This window comes from Anoplolepis gracilipes, chromosome 5, assembly GCF_047496725.1.
Source record: "Anoplolepis gracilipes chromosome 5, ASM4749672v1, whole genome shotgun sequence".
NCBI classification, from domain to species: domain Eukaryota; kingdom Metazoa; phylum Arthropoda; class Insecta; order Hymenoptera; family Formicidae; genus Anoplolepis; species Anoplolepis gracilipes.
Window position 1 is genome coordinate 11,929,708 of NC_132974.1, and position 27,387 is coordinate 11,957,094.

The 27,387-nt window shown below is 34.7% G+C and overlaps 3 protein-coding genes across 8 annotated transcripts in view; 1 reads left to right on the top strand and 2 right to left on the bottom strand.

The window, feature by feature from the left end:
* Nucleotides 1-17,863, top strand: part of LOC140665964 (uncharacterized) — a 38,176-nt gene extending 20,313 nt beyond the window's left edge. For 2 of the 3 annotated variants that reach the window (XM_072892604.1, XM_072892605.1), the window contains 5 exons: nucleotides 6,160-6,266; nucleotides 7,446-7,747; nucleotides 8,579-8,759; nucleotides 11,453-11,622; nucleotides 13,022-17,863. In XM_072892604.1, the coding sequence (XP_072748705.1) occupies nucleotides 6,160-6,266; nucleotides 7,446-7,747; nucleotides 8,579-8,759; nucleotides 11,453-11,622; nucleotides 13,022-17,800 (5,539 nt within the window). In that variant the 3' untranslated portion in view covers nucleotides 17,801-17,863. Of the gene's footprint in view, nucleotides 1-6,159; nucleotides 6,344-7,445; nucleotides 7,748-8,578; nucleotides 8,760-11,452; nucleotides 11,623-13,021 lie in introns of those variants that run through there. The other variant, XM_072892606.1, reaches the window with a different exon arrangement.
* A 6,817-nt stretch (nucleotides 17,864-24,680) lies between these two features.
* On the bottom strand, nucleotides 24,681-26,707 carry LOC140666123 (3-oxoacyl-[acyl-carrier-protein] reductase FabG-like). Its single transcript, XM_072892956.1, has 4 exons — nucleotides 26,572-26,707; nucleotides 25,681-25,991; nucleotides 25,197-25,398; nucleotides 24,681-25,011 (listed from the first exon to the last, which is right to left on the bottom strand). The coding sequence occupies exons 2-4, from the start codon at nucleotides 25,989-25,991 to the stop codon at nucleotides 24,775-24,777; spliced, it is 750 nt and encodes a 249-aa protein (XP_072749057.1). The 5' UTR covers nucleotides 26,572-26,707; the 3' UTR covers nucleotides 24,681-24,774.
* A 349-nt stretch (nucleotides 26,708-27,056) lies between these two features.
* LOC140666126 (ester hydrolase C11orf54 homolog) overlaps nucleotides 27,057-27,387 on the bottom strand; it is a 68,757-nt gene continuing 68,426 nt past the window's right edge. For all 4 annotated transcript variants that reach the window (XR_012046709.1, XR_012046708.1, XR_012046710.1 and 1 more), the window contains one exon: nucleotides 27,057-27,347. The gene's annotated coding sequence lies outside the window, so the exon portion shown is untranslated. The remainder of the gene's footprint in view (nucleotides 27,348-27,387) is intronic.

Consider the following 27,387-nt stretch of genomic DNA (forward strand, 5'->3'; position numbering starts at 1 on the left):
CACTTGAAACACGCAATCACAACGTATTAATGTCCGCTGGAACGGAAAGGAAAGTCAAATGACGTGTCCGCGCTGAAAAAAAGTAAATAACACTTTTATTTGAACGTAGAAACCGCGAAATTCTTTCGACGTGCGTTCGCGTTTCTCGGATGGAACCGTGCATGCGCTAAATGACGGCCAATTCGGCAAATAGAGACGGATCGAATTGAATTTGCGATTCGGTCGCGATCGCGTAATGATCAGGCCGGTAATCGAAAACGCGCCCGAAGTCGAATTAAAGCTCTCCGTCGAGAGTGAGAAGGGGCTGGGGGAAAGACAGAGACCCACGCAAAGGGTGGGATGGGCGGGGAGAGAGAGAGAGAGAGAGAGAGAGAGAGAGAGAGAGAGAGAGAGAGAGAGAGAGCTCTATCGATCAATCAGCCATAAGTAATGCGGAGCTTTTGATGGCTTACCGTTTCATTGCGGACGGAAAGAGCCGACCGGCATGCTATCTCTATATCACGTGGGACGCGACTTAGAAGCGCATTAAATGTCAATGTCTAATGAGAATAATTGTTGATCGATGGCGCACTCAACGGATTGTTTTGGAGATGTAGCTCTCTCGTGATGTGGTACACATTGTTAAATGTTTGATGATCAGTAACGTTGATCAAGGAGACATATTGTCCTTTATCTGTGTTGGAATGTGAAAAATTTATTATATTAATGTCACGCGATATTTTATTGTTAATGAATTTACATGTAATTTATGAAACAGCCCGATATGTAATACATGAAAAAATAAAAGAGATTGACATTGGTTTTTATAAAAAGTATAGAGTTTCTTCTGCTTGAAAGCAACACGGTTAAATGTAGAAGAATATAATTATGTTTTGCGTGAATATTATACGTTAAAAGTATTTATATTTTATGACAGACTGACCGTAACTGGGACATTTGTATTTATTCTTCGATTACTGTTACGTTATCGCGTTACGATATCATACGAAATTGCTTACATTTGCATTGTAAATAAAGTGAACAAAGTCATTTTCCATGTCCGGGAGCTATACATATAAAAAAACATAATAATTAAACAAATTCATATTATACCGACACTACCTGGTCCGTGAGCTGTGCTTTATTTTGATTTATCTCGAATAACCATTGCACTTTCAAAGTAACGAACTGTTTGTATCGATTATTCGTTCGTTTATGTGTCGGATATTACCATTTGCTTACTTTTACCCGATTTTCAAACAAAACAGATAAATCGTAAAAAAAACACGCAATAAAAATACATACATCCGAATGTTTTCAAAGATAAATTTCATTAAATTTTATCGACTTTAAATTAGATAAATAATTAAAGAGTCAATACGCTGATCATATGCTCTTTATTTTTATAATATTTCAAATAATAAAACTCAACTGTAACATACACACATATGTAACGAAATATTTGAGAACCTACTACTACACAGGGATGGGAAAGTTATTTTTAAAAAGTAACTAGTTACCGTTATCGTTACTTAAAAAAGTAACTATTCGTTACTTTTTTAATGTTAAAACAAGATTAAAAATTAAATAAAAAATATACTTTTGTAATATATTTTATTAAAAAAATTAATAATTAAAATATTAACAAAATATTAATAAATTTTTAAAATTTTTTATTTTTAATTTGTAAAACCATAAATAATAAAAAAAAATTTTTAAACATTCAAAGTATAAATAAAAATTTTAGTTTACATTAAATTTATAATTATAGTCAAATACACGATATATTTTTTGTACTGTCATAATTATGGTTCGTATTCGGAACGCGCTTATAAAGTTGTTAACACGTTCTAAATACGGATTTGAATATCTATATGAATGTCTGTTGATAATTGATAATTAGAATATACGAAAATAGAAAATATAATATGTCATAAATAGCTTCTATATATAAAAAGTAACGATAAAATTAACTGTTAAAAAAATATAACTACGTTACCGCTACAGTTACAGAAAAAAAAAAAAAATAGTATAACGTCGTTATCACTTCGTTACTAAAAAAAAGTAACTGTAACGGCGTTACAAGTAACGCGTTACTTTCCAACCCTGCTACTATATGATTTTTAAAAAATTAAGTTTTACCCAAATTCTCACCGTGTCCATCTCACACAACTAACACGAACGCAAGTGGAGCGTACGAGAAACATTGACCCAGGTCAGTTAACTCTGAGAGCCCTTTATGGCCTTTTACACGTAGGACTATCGAGGGTGATCGGAAGCGTCTTTATCGCGAGTATTCTGCTCGTTGAAGCTTACAACTTTTACCTTTATCATTCTCGTCGCTCAGAGCCGGAAGTCCTTTGTCTCTTTGTCTCTTCTTCCCTTTCCCCTCGTTTGATCATCGACGAAGTGACGCATAAATGGTATTTTTAAAAATTGCTTTCCCCAAAAATATCTCCTCTTGTTCGTCGTATTAATTATGCAATCTTTTTATAAACCTTTTTCTACATGCATATTTTACACACACATTATATATTGTTAGTAAATGCGATATTAACTTATACCAGATAGGTGTTTTCAAATTGAATTCTCTCTCTAAATATAATTTTCCAAGAGATCACTCTTGAAAGCTAAAATATCGAATTTATTTTGAGATTTTTGAGTGACAGTAGAAGAAGGAGCAAGGAAATTACTGACGCAAATATTGTTTTATCCTTTGACGATACTATATAATAAAGAGTAAAGAAATCTTAATGCACAAGAAACCATAACAATAGGTCAACGCGCCAAGTATTTTGATGACGCCAGGCTCGAGGAGCGAGGATTACATTTCGCGCGACAGGCAAGTCGCTCGATGCTCGATGATTCCTTCCCTCACGACCGAAGGTTTTCCCGTCCTTCAGATATCGGGGGCTGCAGAATCGATTCCTATTACGGCGGCGTAATATTCGCCAGACACGAAAAAGAGAGACGCCGACGGTCGCCGTTTTCGCGAAAACTAGCCCCTTCGCGTCAGCCCCGTTTCGGCAGATGGAGACGGAGGATACTCGAAAGTTAAGGCTCGTAATAAATGGCCTTCGCTATTTTCTCCACCCGCCATTGAGCCAGAGGATATCATTAATTAACGATAATTAACGCGGGCGCCGACCCCTCCCTCGGCAAAGTTTTCGCGCGTCTTGTGATGGGGTATGAAATCCACACGCCAAACTGTTTCGAGTTTAATGAGCTGAATCCAAGTGGTTTCTCAAACGAAACATACGTTTTTTCACAACCCGATGTAATAATGTTTGGCGCGCATTCTCAAAATGAAATCTAATGCTAAGTAAATCACAGCTGTTGGAGAATTATTATTTAGAAAGTTTCTCGAATAAAAATAATATGCTTTCCGATCAATGTCGACGATAGATAATGGAAAGAAAGAATTGCTATTTGTTAGAGTAAATTAAACAACGAGATCTCTGGAAATCGACGAGATTAGACGTCATCGATTAGTGATAATTCAATATAGGTATTAATTTTCATTAATTATCGGCTATCGAACTTTGCTGTCACTCGGTATATTCTCAAAGGAGATTGTGTCACATGGATTTTCCCTCGAGAGATTCAGTGTCCTCAATTAGGAATAAATAATAAGTTTAAAAGGACTCGCGAGTTGTATATAACGCAAAAATAAATTACAAATTATGATCCACCATTACATTTCATATTAACTGCAGATTTTATCTTTCTACGCATTCAATTTTTATTTGCTATTAAGATTGCAAAAAAATAATTACTTATATCCCTCTTTTCTTTCTATGCATTTTTAAGTGAGTTGTACCAACGAAGTTGATTAAAAGCAAGTTGCTTTCTAGATGCAATTAGATTAGTTTTAAATAATCTTCTGCTGTGTAACAACTTCTAAATTTATTTTTTCATTTGTAAATACATCACTGAAGCAATTGCGATATTGTCGATGATGAAGATTCGTTATTGCACGGCACGAAAAATTTATCGCGCCCAGGAAATTGGAAAAAAAATACGCAGCGTGTTCCAGCGAAACGCCATGCAATATCCCTCGCGATTTTTACATCCTTCCAGAGATATTATCGCGAGAAACGAAAGAAAATTTCAATTGGTAAGCGCCCAATCCGACGCATTGATTGTGATGATTGCTACGATCTTTACGCCAACTCGCGTGAACGTATAAGTCTTTCTGGCGAACGAGGTCAGGAACATTGTGCTTTGTTCGTTTAAAATTTCTCTGCCGCACAATTTACGTCGCTGTAACGGCCGTCGCAACCCGATAAGCGGGTGTATCTTCGGGTCAAGGAAGATGGACGGCAGAACTTTTTTTCGAGAAATATAAAAGTACACCTGTGTGCATTCGGTTGTAAGCAGTTGTAAAACTCGGACACTCGCATAATTCTTTTTAAGAACTATCTTTTTACAAGGACAGAGAAATCTGTAAAGATTAAGATACGAGGAAAATAATGAGCTATTGAAAAGGGAATTGGCTTAAATTATATTATCATGCATAAGCAGAATAAATATTATACACATATTGTAGTGAGTACATCTAGTTACAAAAAGAAATGGAAGATTCTTGTTTTAGATCGAGACAAATTCACTAAAGATAGTAGAAGTGTTACGTTTTATTTTATAATTAATTTTATAACATAATGAGATTTATTTCAACATCTCTATATTTTGTAAGTCTACATTTAAAAAAATATTTTGCTAATGTAGATAGATTTCTAGATGTCTCAATGAAAATTTATCGCTACTTTTTGTATCTGTTAGAATATTGTTTGTCACGTATAGAATTTATAGCAGCAATATTCTAGCAATACCTCTAGAAAATTTAGATTTCATTGCCAAACATTAATCATAAATATAATTGTCCTTGACAATTATAAGCCTTAGAAAAGATAGGCATCACAGAAAAATTTTCTGTCTAAATTACACTAATAGTACAGATATAAATTCTGTCTTTGTCATTTAAATTGATTAGGTGCAAAATATATGCAGTATCACAGTATTTGCTAATAATTTATCTGTGTCAGTTCATTTTTTATACTTAGAAAATTTTTGTTCAAGTTGCAAGATCGTTTTTTTGAGTGTAAAAGATAGTCCAATATTCCCACCTGTCATATAAATTCCTTATCTATTTTGCGGAAATAGATACGTAGAAATTTGGAAAAACTATCGCTATCTCTTGTACAGATCGTACGACGCGATCGAAAAGGCTCGTGTGACGCTTCGTCGAGGAATGTGAAGAAGAGGAAAGATGAAGGAAAAGAGAGAGACGAGAAGGTTGTTTTACCTGGTGAACGTGACCGAGGCTACCCGATTACGTCGTTAAGCCGATTTACGAAGGCACGTGCGAACGTTTCGCGGACGCAACGGCTCGGATAATGACGTTAAGAGGATCCACGGAAGCCTCCTCGTACACGTGGCACTCACGTGTCATCGTATGCGTCTTCTCGCGTTCGTCTTGGAACGCATCGCATTCTTGTGCATCGATAACAAAATTCGAGATTCTTTTTCCTCTTCTTTTTATCGTCAAGAACCGACGAGTCTGCGTAACTGACGTGGCTAATAAATTTTTTTCATAGATATCTATAATTAATAAGACAATTTAAATTCTTGCCGAGAGAAGAAGATAGTGTTTGTTTAAGAGTGTTAAACTGTGATGTGAGTGAAACCACAGTTTTAATCGTTTTATATTCTTTTTGCTTCAAAAGTAAAAGTGTTGCTTGAAATCTATTGCATTTTGCACGAGTCTTTATTCCAATCGATAATAAGATAAGATACCTTTTGTATCTCAAATGTAATTCTTCAAAGTTATAATTAATAATTATAATTAAGTTATAATAATTTCTTTAATTATAATATTTTATAAATCGAAATTTGCAATTTTGACGCTATTTATGAGCATTATTTTGATTATATGAATATTGATGAATGATTAATTATGATGACTCGATAGTCAACAGATTCATCCTCATACAATTATTAAAAATATATTTTTGCTGTACAATTAATTAGATATATTATGATTGATCAGATATAATTAATATTACATTTAATTAATAATGAGAAAGAAAATCCATGACAGACGAGAATAGTAACACAACCGCTTACAATAATATTAACCGTACGTGTGAGAGTCCTTTTGAAATTATATCTCTGTTTCAGTTATCTGGAGATATATAACGAGAGGGTGAGAGATCTCTTGCAGCCGTCGACGAGTGCGAGTCGGCTCCGAGTTCGAGAACATCCTCGACTAGGACCTTACGTTCAAGGTACTCCGCTCGCGTTTACCGTGAAATGTCGTGTACCGAGGACGTCGGCTAAAATTTCTCGAGGGTCTTCTTATTCAGTGTGTACCTAAGTCTGCGCTGTTTAAATCTTCACCGCTTATTTTTCTCCGCACGACCACCTTTCTTCACGCTGTAATATCTCTTCCATTCTCCGCGTTATATTACAGTCCAATAAAGAGATAAATACAGTAATGCATTAAATATTATGTATTTTGGATATCGAATATTAAATTTATTATTAATTATGCGAAAATAATGTTTGTAATTTTATTAATATTACTTCTTTCGTATAATAAATCATAAAATGCCGTAATTAAATATATACACACAGAAAAGAAGTAAGTGTCAAATCAAAACTTATATATTTCATATGAACGCGTTGATTATTTCATATATACGCAACAAATTATAATTATCTTGGAAGAATTTAAAAGTCTTAAATTTCAACAATATTATAGTCTTACTTCAATACTACGATTGTCATTTCAGGAATAAAATAATTATTTTAACTCTAAGAAAATTATAATCTTCGATTTGAACATGTGCTATTTTCTTTTATCCAACATGTTTTCCTCTCCATTCAAGAAAATTATTCTTAAATAACAAGAATATATTTTTCTTAGTTGAACTATATAAAATGTCTTCATCCAAATAAATTTTCTTTGTTTAACGTAATATAATCTCATTTCAAGATTTACATTGTGAAACTAAGGATATTGTCAAAATAAGAATATTCTTTTTTTCTGTGCATATATTTGTAAAATTTGATGCTTGAAATATTGATATGAGATTGTTCTTTATATGTATATAGAAATAAATTTATTAAAATCATTCTCTTGTTATTTTTGCATATTTTTGCATTTCTAATCTAAATCAAAACTAGTACAATTTATTTTTTATCATTGAATAATTGAATCACAGCGAATTTTAACGTTCTCCAAAACGTTGATATAATTTCTGCATTTTTCGAATTTTTAAATTTCAAATTTTGAGATCTTTTAGTATCTCTTAAAAATGTCTGGACCGATCCATCGTATTTTTTTTTTTTCTTACCATCGTAATCCGCTTCAACAATAAAATTCAACCGATACATCAATAGATCATCTCTCTGCTCCCCATTTCATCATCTCTTACTTCCATCAAACACTTGGTCTCTTTCAGGATTAACGCGCCACGTGGTCCAGAACCTGACATCGTTGATGTCATACGTAGAGAAGGGCACGAAGGCCAGAAAGACAGCCTCGACACTTCAGAATCCCAGCAGCAGCCGTAGCCACGCTCTACTGACCGTCGATCTCACGCAGCAGGAACAGACGGCCGATGCCGAGGGTCCTTCTGACGGTGACAGCACCACGTCCTCCGGGAGGCAGGACGTTACTCAGCACGCCGGCAGCAGGTTACACCTGGTCGATCTAGCGGGCAGCGAGAGCGCGGCCACCTGCGGCGGCGTTCATCGACTGAAGGTGAGTCATTCCCTAAAAATAATATCCTCCGTCGGAATGATATATTCGCCGGCTGAATTTCGCGCGATGAAAATCGATATTCGCGAGGGCCGAACGGATGAACGGATGGAGTTTCGCCGAGTTATCAATCTCCCCCTGGCCGCCATCGCGACTAATCGACCGCCGCGCCGGGGAGAGTTTCACTCGCGAAAATATTAACGTAAAACGTGCGTAAACAAGTGAAATGTTTCTATTTCTATATTTTTGAGGCACATGAGATACATATGCTTTGATCTGTCAAAGTACATCAGTGTTTTAATGTCATTAATGTCATTAATTCTTATTTCACTCATAAGTGTGATACGTCATAAAAATAGTATAAAATGTATTTTTAATATTGATATTACTTAAATAAATTAAATTAAATACATTTGTGCTCTGTAAATTAATTAATGTGCAACCTGATTCATTGATTGAATATCGACGTTAATGTGATGATTATGCCTTCTAAAAAGAAAGAATCAAGACGTCGCGAAAACTCAAGAATCATCACTGGTGGTGTTTCACATGTGAAAGTATGCTTTGTTATTAAAAAGTCATACGTTAAACAAATTTTTACGAATAAACAATTGCCGGCAAACTTTTGTTTCAAATGTTATTGATGTGAAAATACAATTATATAATTTAGTCGAACAATTAATTTCGCGATTTATACAAAATCAAATAATTATCGAAATTATTTTTGTAAATGTTTGAGAAAAAATTCTTAAAATTGAAAATAAGATAAATTTTTATTGTTAATAATTTTAATAGTATTTTGACGTTGTCCTTTTTTTTTGCTATCGTTTGTAGGAAGGAGCGAATATCAACAAGAGTCTAGTGGCCTTGGGAAACGTCATATCTGCACTTGTTGAGAAGAAAGGCTCGACCGGAAGTGGAACAAGCAAAAGATACATCCCTTATAGGGATTCCTCTCTTACTTGGCTGTTGAAAGATGCACTCGGAGGAAATGCCACCACCGTTATGCTCGCCAGTAAGTGTACGTCGGTCTCTCTTTCTTTTGATCTTTCCCCTACCGTTCCCTCCAAACTCTCGTATTCTCTCCCTGTTTCTCTCTCGCGATCTTAAGAACGTTTCATCGACGTTAAGAGATTTCCTTCCGGGAATATTTTGCCGGCGTGAATCGCGTTTCGCTGTGTGTATTTTCGCAAGGAAATTATAAGCTCGCTTTTCCCCTCTTTTGATCTCGAACCCTCCATTTTAATATCCTTTCTGCTGTCGCACTCCGTTCTCTTGCGCGCAAAAATCCACCGACTAATTCGACTGATTGCTTAATTGGTCCTTTTAGTGCGAGTCTCTTGTCAACGTGTACTAAAAGAGTCAATTACGATCAGCTGTTGCTAATTTATTAATTTACTTTGCGTTCGTCCTTTCATGGTTGCTTCATAAATCGAAGATTATTCAAATCGTTTTGAAAGCAATTTTTGGCTGTTGAATTAAAACGAAAGGGCCACACAGCCATTTTCATCTTCCTCTTCTCAAAGCTCCGTCTTTTCCTTAAATTCCATCAATTATCAAAGAAGAAGTATTTTATTCACGAGCATCTGCGCGAGATTCGTGAAATTATTCCCATTTACGATAAACCAGGGTTGAATGTAATTGGTTTAAATGCTTTTCCAGGCGAGCTAAGACGCGGAGATTAAATTTCGATAGAACCGAGATAGAGAGAGGGTAGTGACGCGAGAAGCGGTAAATAAGAAGTTTGTAGTGGGCTTGCGACAGTAGCAACACATGATCGATGCCACTATCTAGCGCCAATATTTTCCTCGTAGCGTATATATCGGTCGCGTGTCTATTGAATATAATTCATAATATTTCTCCTTATAATATAACTCGAAAATGAACATTTCTCCTTGATTTCTCTATGATAATCGCATTAGTATCGGTGAATTTAATAAAGAATTGCTAAGCATTTTAATATCAATAAATTGAACTATTTTAACAGCAATTATCTAGCTAGCAATAGCTGTTTTCGTAAATAATATTCTTTAAGCCATTAATTAATGATAATTGTTAAACAAGTTGAAGAGTAATAATTTAAATAATGCACAAAAATAAAGATTCAAATTTTTTAGGCAAATGTTAGCTAATGTATTCTTAATAATACTGTTAAGGATTGAGATCTGTAGAGCATGTTAGAAAAATATTTAGGAACCTGTAATCTCTTGAGTAAACTTTGATCTTGAGTAAGCTTCGTGACAGGTTAAATCTTTCACCCTATATATCTTGAAAAGATTTTTCCAAGAGGTATTTGAATGGGATTGTCTTCATGACAGTTTCTCCTAGTTGGAGGAATGTTGTCCGCGAATTGGACAAAGTTTTAAAAGAATCATTATTGTCGCTATTTTAGAAGAAAGATACCGTCTTCCCGTAGAAAAATCTATTAGTAGTTAGATAAAGCATGCAGGGGGAATTGCGTTACACACAGTAATATCTTTATCTCTACGAGCACACAAAAATCCTTTTTCGATTAAAGCCGAAAAGAATTAGAATTTAAAATAGCAATAAAATAATGCCAACATATAGTAAAATTCAGTGGTTATCGAAGATGAATGTTAATTATCAATCATTTCTGTATAATCCTTTTGAATTCAACCTGGTACAATAGCGTGTGGTAAAACATGATTTTTAAATAATACATTAAACTGGAAAAATCCTTGGGATTAATCTGAGATAAATGGTAAAATTTATATTATACGTTTTACTGTTCATTTCGACTCGTTTATATCATCGTGATGTTTTTCTCTTCCATCGCTTAACGATAAATCGTAAACGAAATTGACGTAATTGAGTCCGCGACGTAGAGAGACGTTAATCGAGAGAAGGCGCGTCTTCCCTCTTTCGACTCATCACAATTAATTGTCAAAATGAAAGAGTCGATCCGCCGCGATCCGTATAATTGGCCGGGGAACACACAGGGTAGTTTTGTGCGAATACTTCTAGCCGGGCTCGACGACATGTATAATTAATCGTAGCGGAATATTCCGAACCGCTGATTATCGGCAATTAATTGAATTGCTAATAGCATTTCGGTTTATTATCGGGGAGACGTTTAATATTCAGCAGGCTCACGTTTGTATGTATAGTGTGCGTAATCGAGTAGACTTGTGTTATCTCGCAGACTATATACGTTGATTTCACTGTACGATGTCTGAAAAAAGAAATACCGTTCAAAAATGCATTTTGAATTCTCTCGCTAAAGAGACGCAAGAGTGATTTTTGTTTGACTTGTCCACGAGGGAAGCATTTTTTTCTCGATTAATTAGATAGACGCGAGAATTCGAGCTCGTTGATTGTCAACGGATTTATGAATGCAACGAGTTCTTTGTTCAGAAAAATTGATCAAGAATTATATAGAAAATGCACGTGAGACGTTAGTGAATTGAAAGTCGCTCGCACGATTTCGTAGTTTGTCTTCGAATCAGCAAGCAGTATTTTGCGACATTTCGCGATAGTAGATCTTCTTTAGTAGATACTATTCCTTTAAAACAATCCCTCGATTTTTAATCGTTGCTGTAAACAATTGTATTTATAGAATGCAAACTTGTCGCAGCCGCTAATAACAATAAAAAATTCGCACCGATTAAATAGTCGTAGTTGGAACGTACAACATTTGTTTTGTTAGATATTTTTAACGTTGATACGAGTTTATGTCTTCTCCTTCAGCAATATCTCCGGCCAGCGGAAGTTACAACGAGACTGCACATACCTTACGATTTGCGCAAAGGGCGCAGAGCGTGGTCAACCGACCAGTGGTCAACGAGGATCCCGTGGAGAGACTCATCCGTGAATTAAGAGCCGAAGTCGCCAGATTAAAATCCCTGTTACAGCAAAAGGTAAAAAATTTAACAGATTTTTCACTCGACTTATCCAAATTACGCGAGGAAATATAATCGAATTTAGTAGGCAAATACGGAATTTTATAAATTGATAAATCTAAAGAATCGTTTCAACTTTGTATAATCAAATAAAATTTTTTAAACAATTAAACATAATATTTTGAATAATAATGATAATTCTAATTCAGAGAAACAGAGAGAGAGAGAGAGAAAGAGATATATATTATTTGCACGTTTTATTGCATATTATTTCTTGATTTTTCACAACTATTTGTGTAAAAGCATTGTTTCAATCGAAGGAAAATTAATACCATTTTCTCGTTTTGTCTTTTGACGCGAGCGGAATGAAAAATCGAGCTCGGCAGAAGCGAGACTGAAAACACGAAAGGATTTAATCCCCCGGCCTGATGTTGATCGAGCGACTTTATAACACGGCTGTAGATTCGCATGCTGCCGGCGCAAAATATTAATGAGTTTCGAGCGGCGCGCGATCGGTAATAGCGAGGCATTATAAAACAAATTTCGCAATTCTGCTCGACGTGGAGCGCGCGGATCCGCGATAAATAGCGGCCGATTTTTCAGTCGGGTTTTAGTTCGCGCGCGAAGGGTCGCGAAGGGGAGGGGGGAGGGAATGGGGGAGTTTATTATCGGGGTTTACCAATACCAGCGGCGCCGCGCGATATTGTCCGATGTCATTACGCAAATGAGATTCATTGATCGTTTATTTGACACTTATTGAGCGCCCGGCCGTTGCGAGCGATCGGCCGAACGATCGCTGATAAAATACAGCACGCTGATATGTGTTACGCTTTAACGAGGTATCGGCGTTTCCATTTCTATCAGGCAGACGCTATTCTTCATTTCCGCGTGTCGCATAATTGTCGATTAATTAAATTTCTCATGCTTTATTCGCAATTGCAACTCCGTCCGTCCACGTTCTTTTTCCCAAAGGCTTTATATCGTTCAAATCCGAAATGATATATACACATATATATAATAATAATCCTTTTTAAAGGTATATTATAATTATATATGTGTGTGTGCAAATAAAATATTAAAATAGAATTGTTACGAGCGGGAAATAGAAAGCTAAAAAAATTGCCACCGGTTTAAGTCACCTTCATTTAAATGCCAATTTAGTGCTTTATAATGGAAAGAAAAATTATATTATTGAAAAATAATTACATATTTTAATATGTAAAATATTATAAAAAATATTATGTAGAAAAAAATTTTCTTTCTCTCTTCTGTTTGATTAAATAATTTACGGAGAAAGGATCGATAATTTAAGACACCCACACATAATAATAGTTCGAAGAGAAACTTTGTTGCGCGAATACGTTATATATTTGTTCTCAATTAAAATAATATTGGTTATATATAAATCTTGTTGCAGGATATCGACCAGCAGACTAACGTACCATGTTGCTGCGGTAAAGTTCAAAGTTCAAAGGATTTGACGGCGGATTTTCAGTATCGCGAAGAGCAGGAACCGCTTAACACTTTACGACCCAAAGAGCCCGATCGCAAGGACGAGTTTGCACATGACAGATCTCTTGATGTGTTTCCGATTAGAAGATTTAGCTCTAGTGATAGTGTAACGATTTGTGAAACCGGCTTTTCAGGAGCCATCAGAAAGTTTAGTTCTTACGAGCATTTACGAGTCCCTGATTGTTTCATCAACAATTACAATCAGGCCAAGGTCACCCAACTAAACGACGAGGAAGACGAAGTGGTGGATGAAATTAACGAGCCGGTCTTCGTAGACATACCGACACTAGTGGCCGTGCTGATTAAGCCAGATAACAGCTTAGAATCATCGACGCAAATCGAGGAAATCTGTTCCGACGAGGTGCAGGAAGACTCGATTGACGTTGATTTCATAGAAGGTGGCAACGAAGAGTTTGAAGAAGCAGAGAAGACAATCGATGACGTTGATCCTGATAATCACAGTATTTCAGCGAATTCTTGCAACGCTCTGGGAGACTCAGAAATCGGCGAGTTTCATAGGACTCCGCCGAGTCCAGCATCTGTTGGAAGAAGCGGACCGAGGGGTAAGTTCAGCAAACAGAACTCGATCGATTTGCTGTCGTCGAATTTGAACGTTTCGAAGAAGTTCGGTTCCATCGATGGTATCAGCAAAAAGAAGGAATCATTGATCCCTGATCATCTTCAGCGATCGCATACGAATTTAGAAAAGCGTCCGGCGCTGCCCGATCGTGGAAAGAAGCTCAACAACATCCGCGAGATCGATGATCGCAAGGCAAACGCTAAATCGGGAAGCATCTGGAAAGCGATCGGTAACGTTGGCAGCAAAGATCATCTACAGAGGAAGAACAGCAACGAGTCTGACAAGAGCTTGAAAGATTCCAATATCGGCAAGCCAGGAAGCTTTAGCATCGGCAGAAAACCGAGCTTGGAGAATCTGAAGAGGAAGACTAGCAAGGACAGCAGTTCAAGTAGTTCTAAAGACGAGCAGATTCTAATCTCGAGCTTGACGCGCGACAAGCTACTACGCAGAAAGAATTCTTTAGATCAGGAAGCGGCAACCGCGGGCGGTGTACGACATCACACAGCGATTCAGCGAGTAAAACGCGCCGACATTGTCGCGGCTGTCACGGAGAGACTTTACTCCAGTAGGAAGCACACGGAGGAGACCAGTAATATGGCGTCTAATAGCGCATCGGACATTCGTTCGCCACCAGAGGGTACCGATGTCAAAGTGTCTAGCAGTCTTATAGCACGATCGAGACTCCAGGAGATCTCGCGGAAGATGCTGATGAAACGACGGAGAAACAACGTAGACACGCAGACGGAGGGGGCGTCGACGTTGCGCTTCAAGGACACGGCGTGCCTGACAGATGAACCCAAAGTGGTTCTCCAGGATGCGGCGGTTCTCACAGAAGAGCACGCAGATTACAACGTCGCGGCTATCGCGATGGCGAATCACCGATTACCTGTTCTCAGAGTTAAAGATATGGCCACGCTGACGGATCGGCGACCGCGAACCAGCATCTTCCGCTGCAAAGACGCCGAAAGCTTGGCCAACGATCTCGACTTTGACGACTATGACTTGCATTCGCCGCGAAATGATTCTGGGATACTTTCCGACGATACGCAGAATTATGCCGAGAGCAATCTATCTAGCGCCGAGATATCCGAGCTTTATCCAGAAGCTGACAGGAGGATACCGTGCACGGACAGTTCGACCAACACGTTCCTTGCATCATCCGGTAGAAACTCGGCGGTGCAAACGGAGAACGGAAATCGAGAAGTGGCGAATCGGCAGAAGGCAAGCTCGGAGAACAGAGATCGCAGTCACTGCTGCGGTCTGATTCATGAGATCGGCCAGCGCGCGCTAGTGAACAATCCTGAGAGAAATGTCATCTCCATATCTCTACCGGACATGATCAGCATAACGATTGAAAGCACGAATGGTTTAGAGTCGAAGATTGCTGTGACGGATGGCAGTGATGCCATGGAAGAGAAGCCGCAACTCATTTCCAGCGACAAGGAATCTCAGACGGAACAAATTAAGAATGAAACCGAAGGATCGTTCTTCAAGGATTTTACAGTAAGATCGACGGCTATTCAGGCGGACGGTAGAGTCTTCAGGATTGAAAACATTTTTCAGGATCCGAAAAGCAATAGCTGTCTTGATGCAATTTCTGATTTGAGAAAAGAAACCGTAACAAAAAAATCAATGGTCTTCAGGAATTCTCTGGGCACTTCTTCTGTCATCGAGATGAAGGAGAATGATACGAAGACGGAATGGGACCTTGAGGATCCTTGTCAAAGGAAACGACCGATCTTGAAGGGAGATTTAACGCGGGCTTTCGTCGCCAAACGACGTAGCTACAATTTGAGTCCTAAAAGATCAACACATAGACTTGCTTGTCAAGATTTATGGAAAAACTGGACTTTTCCATGCTCAGAATTTATCGATTATAGCAGAGAAATAATGGTCGCTTCACCTGCTGCACAGCAAGATACTAATACACTAGTTGACAACTTGCCTTCTTCTACAGTAATCAGCGAATGTACTTCAGTCAATAAAGAAGAATCAATTTACGAATCATGCAATCAAGATTTCGCGGACAGTTTCGAAGACTTAAAAAAATCTGCTCTGATAAAGGATTTGTTGGATTGTGATTATAATTTTTCAGACGATAGCCTTGATTATAATGAAGAAAAGATCGCGAAAAAGTCAATCGCGAATACAATGGATACGCAAGATCATGAGAATCACGAGAGTTTTTGTCCTCCAGATGTTGTAGCGCATACGAAGAAGGAAGCTTCAAAGTCAGCGAATCACGCGGATTCGATTAAAGCCGAATCGTTGATAGACGACGATTTTGACGATACCGAGGTGGAGTTTCCAAAGAGAAAACCTACCGAAGTATCGGATAAGACTCCAATAGAGGATTACAAGACGTTGATTCTAGGGACGTCGTCGTATCTCGTAAATAGCGACTCCGAAGAAGAAGCGAACGTAAAAGCGTTCAATCAGTCTGATAATATCGGTAAGAAGAAGGTATCCTTCTCGAATCCCAGCAGTCCCGAAGAGATAACTGACGTCGTGACTGACCACAAAATCTTGGCACCGAAGGGAAACTGCTCGGTAGCTGTGAAGTCCATTATCAAGAAGATGAAGAAGCCAGCTGTGACCGAAAACTTGGACATCGTCCAATCGAATGTCGAAGCTGACCGATCCTTGCGAGAAAAAAAGGTAGAATCGACGACAAGCGAGGAAGTTCTTTCTATTTCGAAAGAGGATCAAGATTCTGAGGATTCTCGAGAATCATTAAACGACGGAAAGGAATTCTCCAACAATGATTATTGCGAGGAATTTTGTAACAAATCGGACAGCGTCGTCAACGACGAGGATACCCGTACAATGTTGAAGAGGAAGAACATTCTTGAAGAGTACTTGAATGAGGCGATGATCTTCATGCGCAACATGAACTCTATCAACGAGTACATGAGTGCTGTAAACATGTTGGAGAGCTGCGGAAAGCATCGCAGAAGACGAGGAGGCTGTCGAGGGAATAAACCTAGCGCGGATAAAGAGCACTTAAAATTCCGCGGGCGCAAAGTGAGTTTAAAAGATGACACCGACGAGTACTTGCAACAGAACGAAGTCGTTGCTGTCGAGTCCTATGTGAAATGTCTGAAGGGTATCGAGAGACTGGAAGCGTGCATCGACAAGGTCAGCAAGCACAACCAGGTCCTTCGAGATAGATACGGCATCGACGTCGAGTCTGCTGGCGCTAAATCGAGTTTAGCGAGTCTCAGCATAGATTCCGAGATGTCGGAGAACGTCAAGGACGACGTAATCAGCCAAAGTGACAAGTCGAGTTTTTCTACCATTTCCTTGCCCTTTTTGTCTTCCAATCAAACTGACGTCACGAAGCAGTCTATGTTAAAGGAGACAGAGCGGCGAGATCGAATCAAAATCGACGAGCATAATTTTGATGATAAGAACAACAATATCATACCGGAGGATGATCTGGAACGTAAGATTTTCGATCAATTGATGCGCGCAGCTGATTTGCGCAAGTATGAAACCCCGAGGCAATTGCGACAGAAACGCTTCTGGAAAATGCGCGATCTTAGGTCTCAAAGCCCGACAACTTACTTCAAGTTACGGGAGACTTTCCGACAGGATACTCGTGGAATCCTTAATTTCGATCAAGTTTCCGCCGCCGAAGATTATCTCGACGACATTCGCGGAATCGAGAGTAGCCCTCGGAATTTTAGGAAAACAAAACTTTCTAATCGTACAGAGAATATTGGCTCGAGGACATCGATCGGATCTGAGATCGATCTTGAAGAATTTTACGATCGCGGCAACGAATTGTCAGAGGAAAATGATAATCCGTTCAAAATCGAGATGCCGATTATTTTCGAGACAAAAGTAGATTATTCCGATTGTCTGATAGATCCTGCGAAATCGATTGAGGCTGAACAAACGTTTGATGCGGAAGAGGAAACCACGCGAAAAATTACACCGAGATCAAAGAACAGTTTAAGGCTCGAATCACCGAATCCCAAATTTGTAGGATCTCTGAGCATGGAACTAAAATATCCTGGTAGTCCGAGGGCAAAATTTTTAGAGCTTTTAAGGGAGAGGAGACGAATTGTAGAAAACAGCAGAGGTACGAATGCGTTTTGAGAAAATCTAATGATCACTCGATCATAAATTGTAAATCTATTTTTCATATGTATTTTGTATTTTGATTAGTATCAAAGAAAGAATAATTGTATTTAAGTATAAAAGTGTACTGAAGAAAAACTTGTAAATAGTGATATTATAATAATATTTGTGCTCTCTTCCTTTTATTATTAGCCTTTTAATTATATTTAATGATCCTTTAATAATTATATTAATAATTGTAATTGCGCAGAGTATTATGGATCTTATATATCTCGCATAAATGTACGTCAATGTTTAATTTAACGCTTGTCAAATGCATTTTTATGTTTAATATTTAAGTTTATTTAAATATTTATTTAAAACTTTCATGTTTTGTTATCAGTATTTAATAATCAATATTTAAATAATTATCAATGCTGAGTATTCCAAGTGTTTTAGGAATTTTCAATCAAATCATTAATATTTTTCATATATAATTTCATACATTAATGATTACATATTCGATTGAAGTAATAATATCTTGTATATAATGATAAATGATTATCTTTTCTAAACTAGTGATGTGATTGTCTACTAGGAATTTTTATACAACTTCTATCATTAAAATACTGTAAAATGTATTTAAATATCAATAATGTGTTAAGAACTTTAGCTTGTAAAAATTATTATATTTAAGAATTCTATAAATCTTTATAAATCTATGAAAAAGTTATTATCTTTATGAAAGAAATCTGTATTCTATAATCTTTATGAGTCCATAAGTCTTTCTATATATGTACATAAGCAGTGCATAAAAAAAAACCATAATTTGCGTTGACGAAAATCGAATTGTTGTACTTTGTTCATATAGTTGTAAGAATGTATAATTATGAAATATAGTTAATATTATTCTATACGATTATAAGATGACATATATATAACTGTTGTATTATTCACAAATATTGTTTAATAAATACTATTTTCCGAAATAATAGAAATTAATAATAAATTAACACTTGTTACAATAAAAAAAAATGATTTAATTGAATCCATAATTATTTATATTATTTCTTTGTTTCATTATTAATTTATTTTATTATTTTATTAAAACAAAAGAGAAATAATTTAAGCCAATGGGCGAATTTTAAACCTATAATCAGTTTATTTAATCTGGCTTTTTTTAATATTGCTAATGTTGTCCTGATCGAAATACCTATTAAATCTGTATTTATAAATCCGTCATTATGACTGATAACGATACTCTTGCAAAATCTGACAACGATACAAATCTGCCGATTAATATCATTTCACGAGGCAAGAAAGCTCGTATTTAGCATCGTATAAAACGAGGGTAAATGACCGACACGGACTGCGTTGCGGACACGGATTGCTTCAGTAAAGAACTGACGCATGTGTTGTTGTTGTTGCATTTCGCACGATGCTGCATATGGTGCGATTCACGCTAGCAATCGCGATTCTAATAATATCGCTCTTTCGCGATGGGGGAGAAACGGCGCCTGTAGAGCGACGGCTTACGACTATTTTATTTTATTGCGCGATAAATCTCCAGCACGCGAGAACTCTCGATCTTCCCCTGATCCAATTGCATCTCCATTCTCGCTGGCTGTTATGGACCTCTGATTCATATTTACAAACAGATTTAGATTGTGACAGACAATTTTTCTTTACATACAAGTTGTTTTTAAATGCAAACCATGATCATTGTTACGGTTTTCAGATAAAATTATCGATCGAAAGAAAAAAGGTGAAGGCAATATTGATTCATTTATTTCGATTTTATTAATTTAGCCTGTTTTAAAACTTAATTTTTCCAGTGTTGTACATATATCTAATAATCACTCAAAAGATAAAGAGCGCCAGAATCATTCAAAGAATTTTTTTGCGGTGTCATCAAAAAGATATGGATGCTAGAGTTTGATCGAGGACTGATAATGCATCGCTGCAACGTCCACGTGTGCAAAACTGATTTTAATTATATATGTATATTTAATAAACAGGTAAGGATTTCTAGGCTATCCCTTCCTCCCCCGCGATCATAAAGGTGGGTTTCCTGACGTTTCCTGAAAATTGCCGCCACGTCCTCTACGTGTCGTATTTGCCTTTGATGCTGATGCAAGCGTAACGATGCTCGTTTATGCTCGCATACATAGGATGGAGATAGCGCAGCAGAAAGCCGCGCAAAAAGGCACACAATGTGATCGCAGTGAATCTATATATGTCTCGAGAAAGACTCGCAGGTTCTTTTTCTATTTGTATTTCGCGAGAACAAGAATATTCAGACCAATTGTATCCTGGTCATACGCAACAGATCATTTTTTTTAAATCGTTTTTCTCGAAGAAAAGCGAAACAGAAGACATTACATTGATGTTTGTATATATTGTCTACGAAACTAATTTTCAATACTATTTATAAGTCAATCAGTTATTATGCTATGTGATCATCTCTCTCATGTGTGTTTCTTTTCTCGTTATTGTATAATATATCCCCTTGTGTCTGAAATACTGTAATAAAAGTTTTTTCGTTAAAATGTTAATGTTAAAAAAATATTAGTTTGTTGGTACATATATTTAATATCCGCGATATCTCATTTCGATGTTACTCACATACATCCCGCAATATAATTCATCTTTTATATTGGAAATTCCTTTCACAATATAATTTTTTATATTATATATACATGTGTATGTCTAATGTGTTTATATAACAGATATATCGCCTTGCATGTTTCATATACGAATAATTTTCCATTGTATTAATTTAATGATTACAATGAGATTAATTTAACTAATTAATGGAATATAAAATTAACACTTTTTTTTAAATAAATCTCTATAAACATTTTATAGATTCAAAACGAATTTCTTTTTTTCTTTAATTGTAACACAGTTATATAAAATAAAAATAAATTTTTTCTTTTCTAAATAAATTAATCGTATTATTGTTACATACAGTCCTCGATCGGAAAGAATTTTATATGAAATTATCACATCTTATAATCCGCGTAGCGATACGTGAAATACAAATGAATCATTTGCTCTCATGTCGGGTCTCTCGATTAAAAATTCGCGATAAAACGCGCGATTAATGGCCGAGCTTCATTGTCGTCATAAAGTTACAACACAAATTCGTGGTCCGGTTAGTTTTTTGATCGAAACGAAAATTCCTGGCGTCGATGCCTGGTGAATTTTATGCAACGATGCCCCGAGTGCTTGCACGTGGCGGCGTCTCACCGCCTCGTTATTTTCCTCTCACCATCGTTATATATACGCGGATATGATTCGGTTTTTTTTTGCGTAAGATCGTTCATTCGTAAACTTTGCTTTTACGAGTCTGATTACAAAGTAACCGCCGATATTGCATTCAAATGAAGGCAGAAACGAAAGTGCAGCCTGAACGAAATTCCGATCGCGATCGTTTTAATCGATCGCGACAAATCGATTTATTTGTATGATGCGTCATGATTTTATCTAATAATAATTACTTTAAGCGATCGCGAAATCGGTAGTAGCTCTTTTTCAACCGATAGTCACATTGATGAAATAATGTAATGTAATTGCGACGTGATGTAATAGTGTTGGTCTAATGGGGGTATAATGTGATATTTGGGTATCACATATAGCTGTAATTATTTTATACGTAATATAGATGTAATATAATTACCATGATATAATGTAGCTATAATGTGATGTAGTGGAGCAGAAATGTGTCCATTTCTTGCTTTATAATATAGCTTATAAAGGAGAAATGTCAAAACTGACAGGCAATTGTGCTTTTTTATGCTCTAAATTTAATATAAAATAAAAATATATAGCCATAAAGAAGTAAATTAGAGAGTTCTCAGATTGTGTGTGATAAATTATTTTTTTTTAAACTAAATGAAAATTTTTAGATTTAAGAAAATTTTTTCTCCTATGTTCGGTATATTTATAACTGGAAACTACAGAGAAACATGATAAAAATTACTTATACAAAAAATACAAAAATAAAAATGGAATTTAGATATTTTTTATACATTTATATTTTTTAAAAATAATATTCAATGATTTTATATCACATATCGTTTCGATAACTATCAAAATATTTATAAAAATATATTTTAATAAAAAGCAATTTCTATATTTTTGCATAATTTTTTATCATATAAAATATATATAATTTCTTTTAAATTATTAAAGAAGATGGGCTCTTTATTTACATATTAATAATCGTGAAAAGATTTAAAAGAAAGTTTGATGATATTTGATATAATTCATCATTTTATGTAAGCACATACTATACATACTTATATATATGTACAGACATATACATATACACAAGTCCATCGATTCCCCAGCACCCTGTGGCGATATGGTAGTAGCTAGAGGGCGAACTAGGCAAAGAGGGGAAGAGGGATGGAGGTGGCGGTCTGAATTTACAGCATTTAATATCGGCAAAATGAAGTACGACCGCGGGAGGAGAGCGAGTAAGGAGCCGCCGTTTTGCGGCATCGATAAATTCATTTTATTGCCACGGTTTGTAGGCGAATGGTGTAACTTCGACCACCGCCTACCGATGCTATCGCGCGTATCTATCAGTCTTTTCCAACGTATCACTCTTTTAAACATTCGTTTCAGATCGACATGTGCAGTATCACAGGCATCGGGGGTGCCTAATTATTCGAATATTACCAGAAAAGCGATAAATCTAAAGTCAAAATAAATTTGTGAAATATTTAATAGAAGAAGCAAATCCTCGCACTATGAGAGTAATTTATAATCGTTAATTAGTTGAGAATTAATCATTTTGGTTGCAATTATCGATTGGTCTTTATAAAGTCATTGCAAATTATTATAGGTATAAGTGCGAATTTATTTATTAACCATGTGAATAAGATATTTGTCATTATTAATAAAATCACGAAGAAATGTCAATAAATTAAGTTGAGCAAGAAAGCTTCAGAATCTCGTTGAAATTAAGGTTTAATATTGCAATAATCCTGACTGTCGGATCGCAAAATAATTCACCCGCGAGCACACGACTTGTTCTTTCTTTTTCGACTAAATCTTAGAGGACATCGAGAGATTCTGTTTTAAATTTATGAGACTTCGGCTTTAAAAGCGAGAAACTTGGCGAGGAATTAGCTTTGTCGAGCCGTTCTATGGGCTATGAGCGAATTTTGTTACCGGGAGAAGATACATTTCCAGCAATTAGCTTAGCCCATTCTTACAACCGTGAATGTATATAAAGATATAAAGTATATCGAAAAAAGTATAGAGTGAATAAAACTAAAATAAATAAAACTGAAATCGATTTTTTTCGCCCAAGATTTAATTTAATCCCTTATTTATTACCTGAGCTTCCTTGCACATTTGTTCCTATATAAATTATATTATTCTAGTATATAACTTAATATAAATTAAAGTAATAAAAGTTTAAAAAAAAAAATAAAAAATCTTACAAATAGCCAAATAGGAAAAAGAAAAAATCTTGATTATATAATATTTCAAACATTTTTTTTAAGACAAGTTATTAAATTATTTTGATATTTTATAAATATATCCGGGAACAAAAAATATACAGAGTATGATAGGACCCATTTTAATAGCGGAAAGAATAAAATGGTAACATGAGGAATGAAGAAAGGCAGCAATACGAGAAACGGGACAAAGAAAAGGCAAGCAGACACGGTCGAGCGACAGTTACTTATTAGTTTTTAAGCTGCTTGTGCTTTGCGTCAACGTGGAGTTAACGAAAGACAAGTGAACTTCATCCGGCGAACGGAACGAAGGTGGAAGTTGAAGTATTAAAGTCACGAGAGATGCAGCTCGATATTTCGTCGGTCGCAAAGTCGTTGTTTTCTTCAAAGTTTTATTTCTGACAATGTTATAAAATAAACTTTTCAAATCTTATTATAGTCGACTATAATAAAGTTCGACGATCAATCAGATCAATAATTATAGAGAGGAAGATGACAGTATTGTGCAAGTATTACGAAATTTCAAAATAAAATAGCAGCAAAACTTGACTTGAGAAGAAAAATCTGTGAAAAATATACAACTATTTGGAAATCTCTTGCAATGCGATTATAACTTAATTAAAACATCAAAAGTGTTTAATTAACACATAGTTTAAAATAATTTATTTAAAAAATTTACTATTTTATGTAAATCCAAATTTTTAATTTTAAATAAACCAGACCATATAACGGATTGTACAAATATTTAGAACTACAATGTAATATTATAACTTTTTAAAAATAAATTGGAGAAAAATAATTTTAATTTAATGTCTATTACGATAGATAGTTGTATATATATATATATAATTTGTATAATACAGGTTTTATATTAATTTTGGTTCTTTTTCACATATATTTTCAAATTGCTTTCCTTTTACATTATAATATATAGATAATATAGATAATATATAGATTACATGACGACATGCACAAACGAATGGCCTTGTGTATAATTATTCATGCGAATGCATAATTGAGTAACTCGTACTACATAAAAATGTTCGTTATCTTTTATTTTTCAAGAATTTTTCGCATTTAGTCTCACAAAGGACTAAAATTAACTTAAGAAATTTTGTATAACTATACTTATTTACTTTGATATTATAATTTCCCTTCTCATCTTTTGAAAGCAGATTGACATTAAACCACAATATCCGAATAAAATCATTAACTATCATTAACACAATATATACGTATATATATAATGATATATATAAAAAATATATATATAATAATACATATAAAATTATTATATATATATATATATATATATATATATATATAATAATTTTATTTCTAATAATTTAATAAATTACTTTCTAATACGTACATAAAAAGTACATGCTAGAAAAGAAAGTACAGGTGGGAGTGGACAGGGAGTAACATAATAATTACAAAAATAAATATAAATTACCTGATTTATATACAATGTATATATAATATGTTGTGAATGTTAAATATATTATAAATTATTCACAATAATACATGAAATTTTTAAATCGGACACATGATTTGTTTACCTCCATCTACGGGAAGTGTTACGCCTGTGATATAACTAGCGTCATCACTCGCTAGAAAAGCAATAGTTTTTACAACTTCTGTAATAGTGCCCATTCTTCCTAACGCATGCGTCTCTTTACAGCGTTCGAAAAATTCCTCCCGCTGTTCCTTTTCCATTCTATCGTAGAGATTTGTTTTTATGACACCAGGATTTACAGCGTTTACACGCACCTAATGCATGTGTAGAAATAATAATATGAAGTATTAAAAATTTTAATTAATAACAATAATAATAATAACATTAAAAATATTGAAAATAAAAAACAATAATATTTAGTTATAACAATAATAAATAATAAATTTAAAAACATTAATAAGCTAATAAAGACGGAATATGTTATTTTCTGTGCGCATACTTGTTTCGGTGCCAAATCCAAAGCGACACAACGTGTAAATTGATCAACACTTGCTTTAGACATACAATATGTCAACAGATTAGGGAAAGATCGTAATCCAGTAGTGCTGGAAACGTTGATGATGTTACCCTTTGTTTTGATCAAATAAGGCACCGCCAATGTTGTTAGTTGATATACTGAACGAACATTTACATTGAAAATTCTGAAAACATGTTTATTCATTTATATCATAAACTTGAAGCACATTTAGGATTATACATGTGTATTTATTGAATTTTGTTTATATTGATGTATTATATAAAATTTTTATATAAAAAAATTACTGAAAAAATTATATCAAATTACGCAATTTTTACAGTTTTACATAGCACTTTAACTTAGAGTGATCCCTAATGGTTCACAGTTACTACATACTATAGTAATTTTTCATATAAAATTTTTTTCGTGTACATATACATATTTGATTTAAAGTGTTATATCGAACCTATCATATTGTTCCAAGTTTGTGGTCTCTATACCACTAAACTCGAGTATTCCAGCGTTATTAATTAAAACATCTAATCTACCATAACGCTTGATCGTTGAATCGATGATATTTTTCACTTTGTTCTCTTCATTTAGATCCGCCGTTACAATAAGCACTCCATTTGATATTTGTTTGGCTACTTTCTCTAAATTATTTTTATTGCGTCCAGTTAGCACCAACGATGCACCAAGCTTAGCAAAGTGCAGAGCCGTTGCCGCTCCAATTCCTGAACTAGCTCCTGTTAGCAAAACAACTTTTCTCCCAAACATCTATAAAACATTAATATCTCTTTGTAAAATTTATAACCACAAATTATTAAAATTATTAAAAATATGATGGAATGATAAGTACAGTTTATTGAATAAAATTAATGTAGCGTAAAGATAGATTTGTTTTTTTCTTGTTCTAATTCATATAAACTTATTTTTTATTCAAAATTATTATTTGACTATACCATTATTAGATGAGTATTCTCCGTGATTATTTAAAGATGGATTAGATCTTTGGAGGAAAAAAAAGAAAGGAGACACGATGTACATAAAAAGTGTATCTAACAATGGACCTTATTTTGAGTTACGTGAAACGATGCGATTTAAACATTTCTTTATAACTCTTATAGGTTTTGAGATATTTAGACATTTCAATATAAATGCCTCACACTGTATATATAACATGCATGTTACTTTATCAAATATTCTTTATATTATACACACATAAAAATATAAATTAGAATGTATATAGAACTGTTATATGTCTCAAATTTTATCGCAAATTATAGCACGTTTAAAAATCGTGGACAATCGTTTTATAATAAATGTATACAAATGCATGTAACTATATAACACTTACGTCTGTAATAATTTGATCGCTTCTAATACGGAAATATGGATTTGAAGAACAAAAAATGTAAATTTGTATATTTAATTTACTGAAAATGATTTCTTGATACGAAGACACAGCTAGTCACAGATTGATATGGACACGATTAACAGATGGCTCACATTTTATAGGAACTACCCCACTCTTTGCTATCTGCCAGGTTAGGAACATTAATATCAATTCTTCTCCTACTACTTTGAATGCTATCCAAATTTATTTTGGCAACATATCCAATAAATTAAATATATAAAACATGCCCATTTTAATTAACCATTCTCTTTATCTTTGTAAAAATATATAAATTGCGTTATATATATATATATATATATATATATATATATATATATATATACATGTAATAGTATGCATATGTAGAAGAATAATCAAATAATACAAGTATATCAACGAAACAAGCATAAAGAAAAGTGTAATTTTTATTTTATATATCGCTCAATTAAAGACTTAAAATACAACACCAGTAATTACAGATTTTATTACTTTTATATTTTTATTTATTTTAACAATACTTATTTTTCGTCGGAATCTAAGATATCGGCAAAATCTTGGCAGTACATATAGAATGCAGGTTTCGGATTAATATGATATAATTTTCGCGCAGGACAAAAGTATCCTAAATATTCTGTCATATATATGTCATTCATTTCATAATCTTCAAAATAAATACGTCCGCCTGATGTTTTGTTAGAGGAATAAGCGTGAAAACGATGTTCAGTGAGTCCATATTTCTGAAAAGCAAAGCTTATAAATACTTAACAAACATATAGA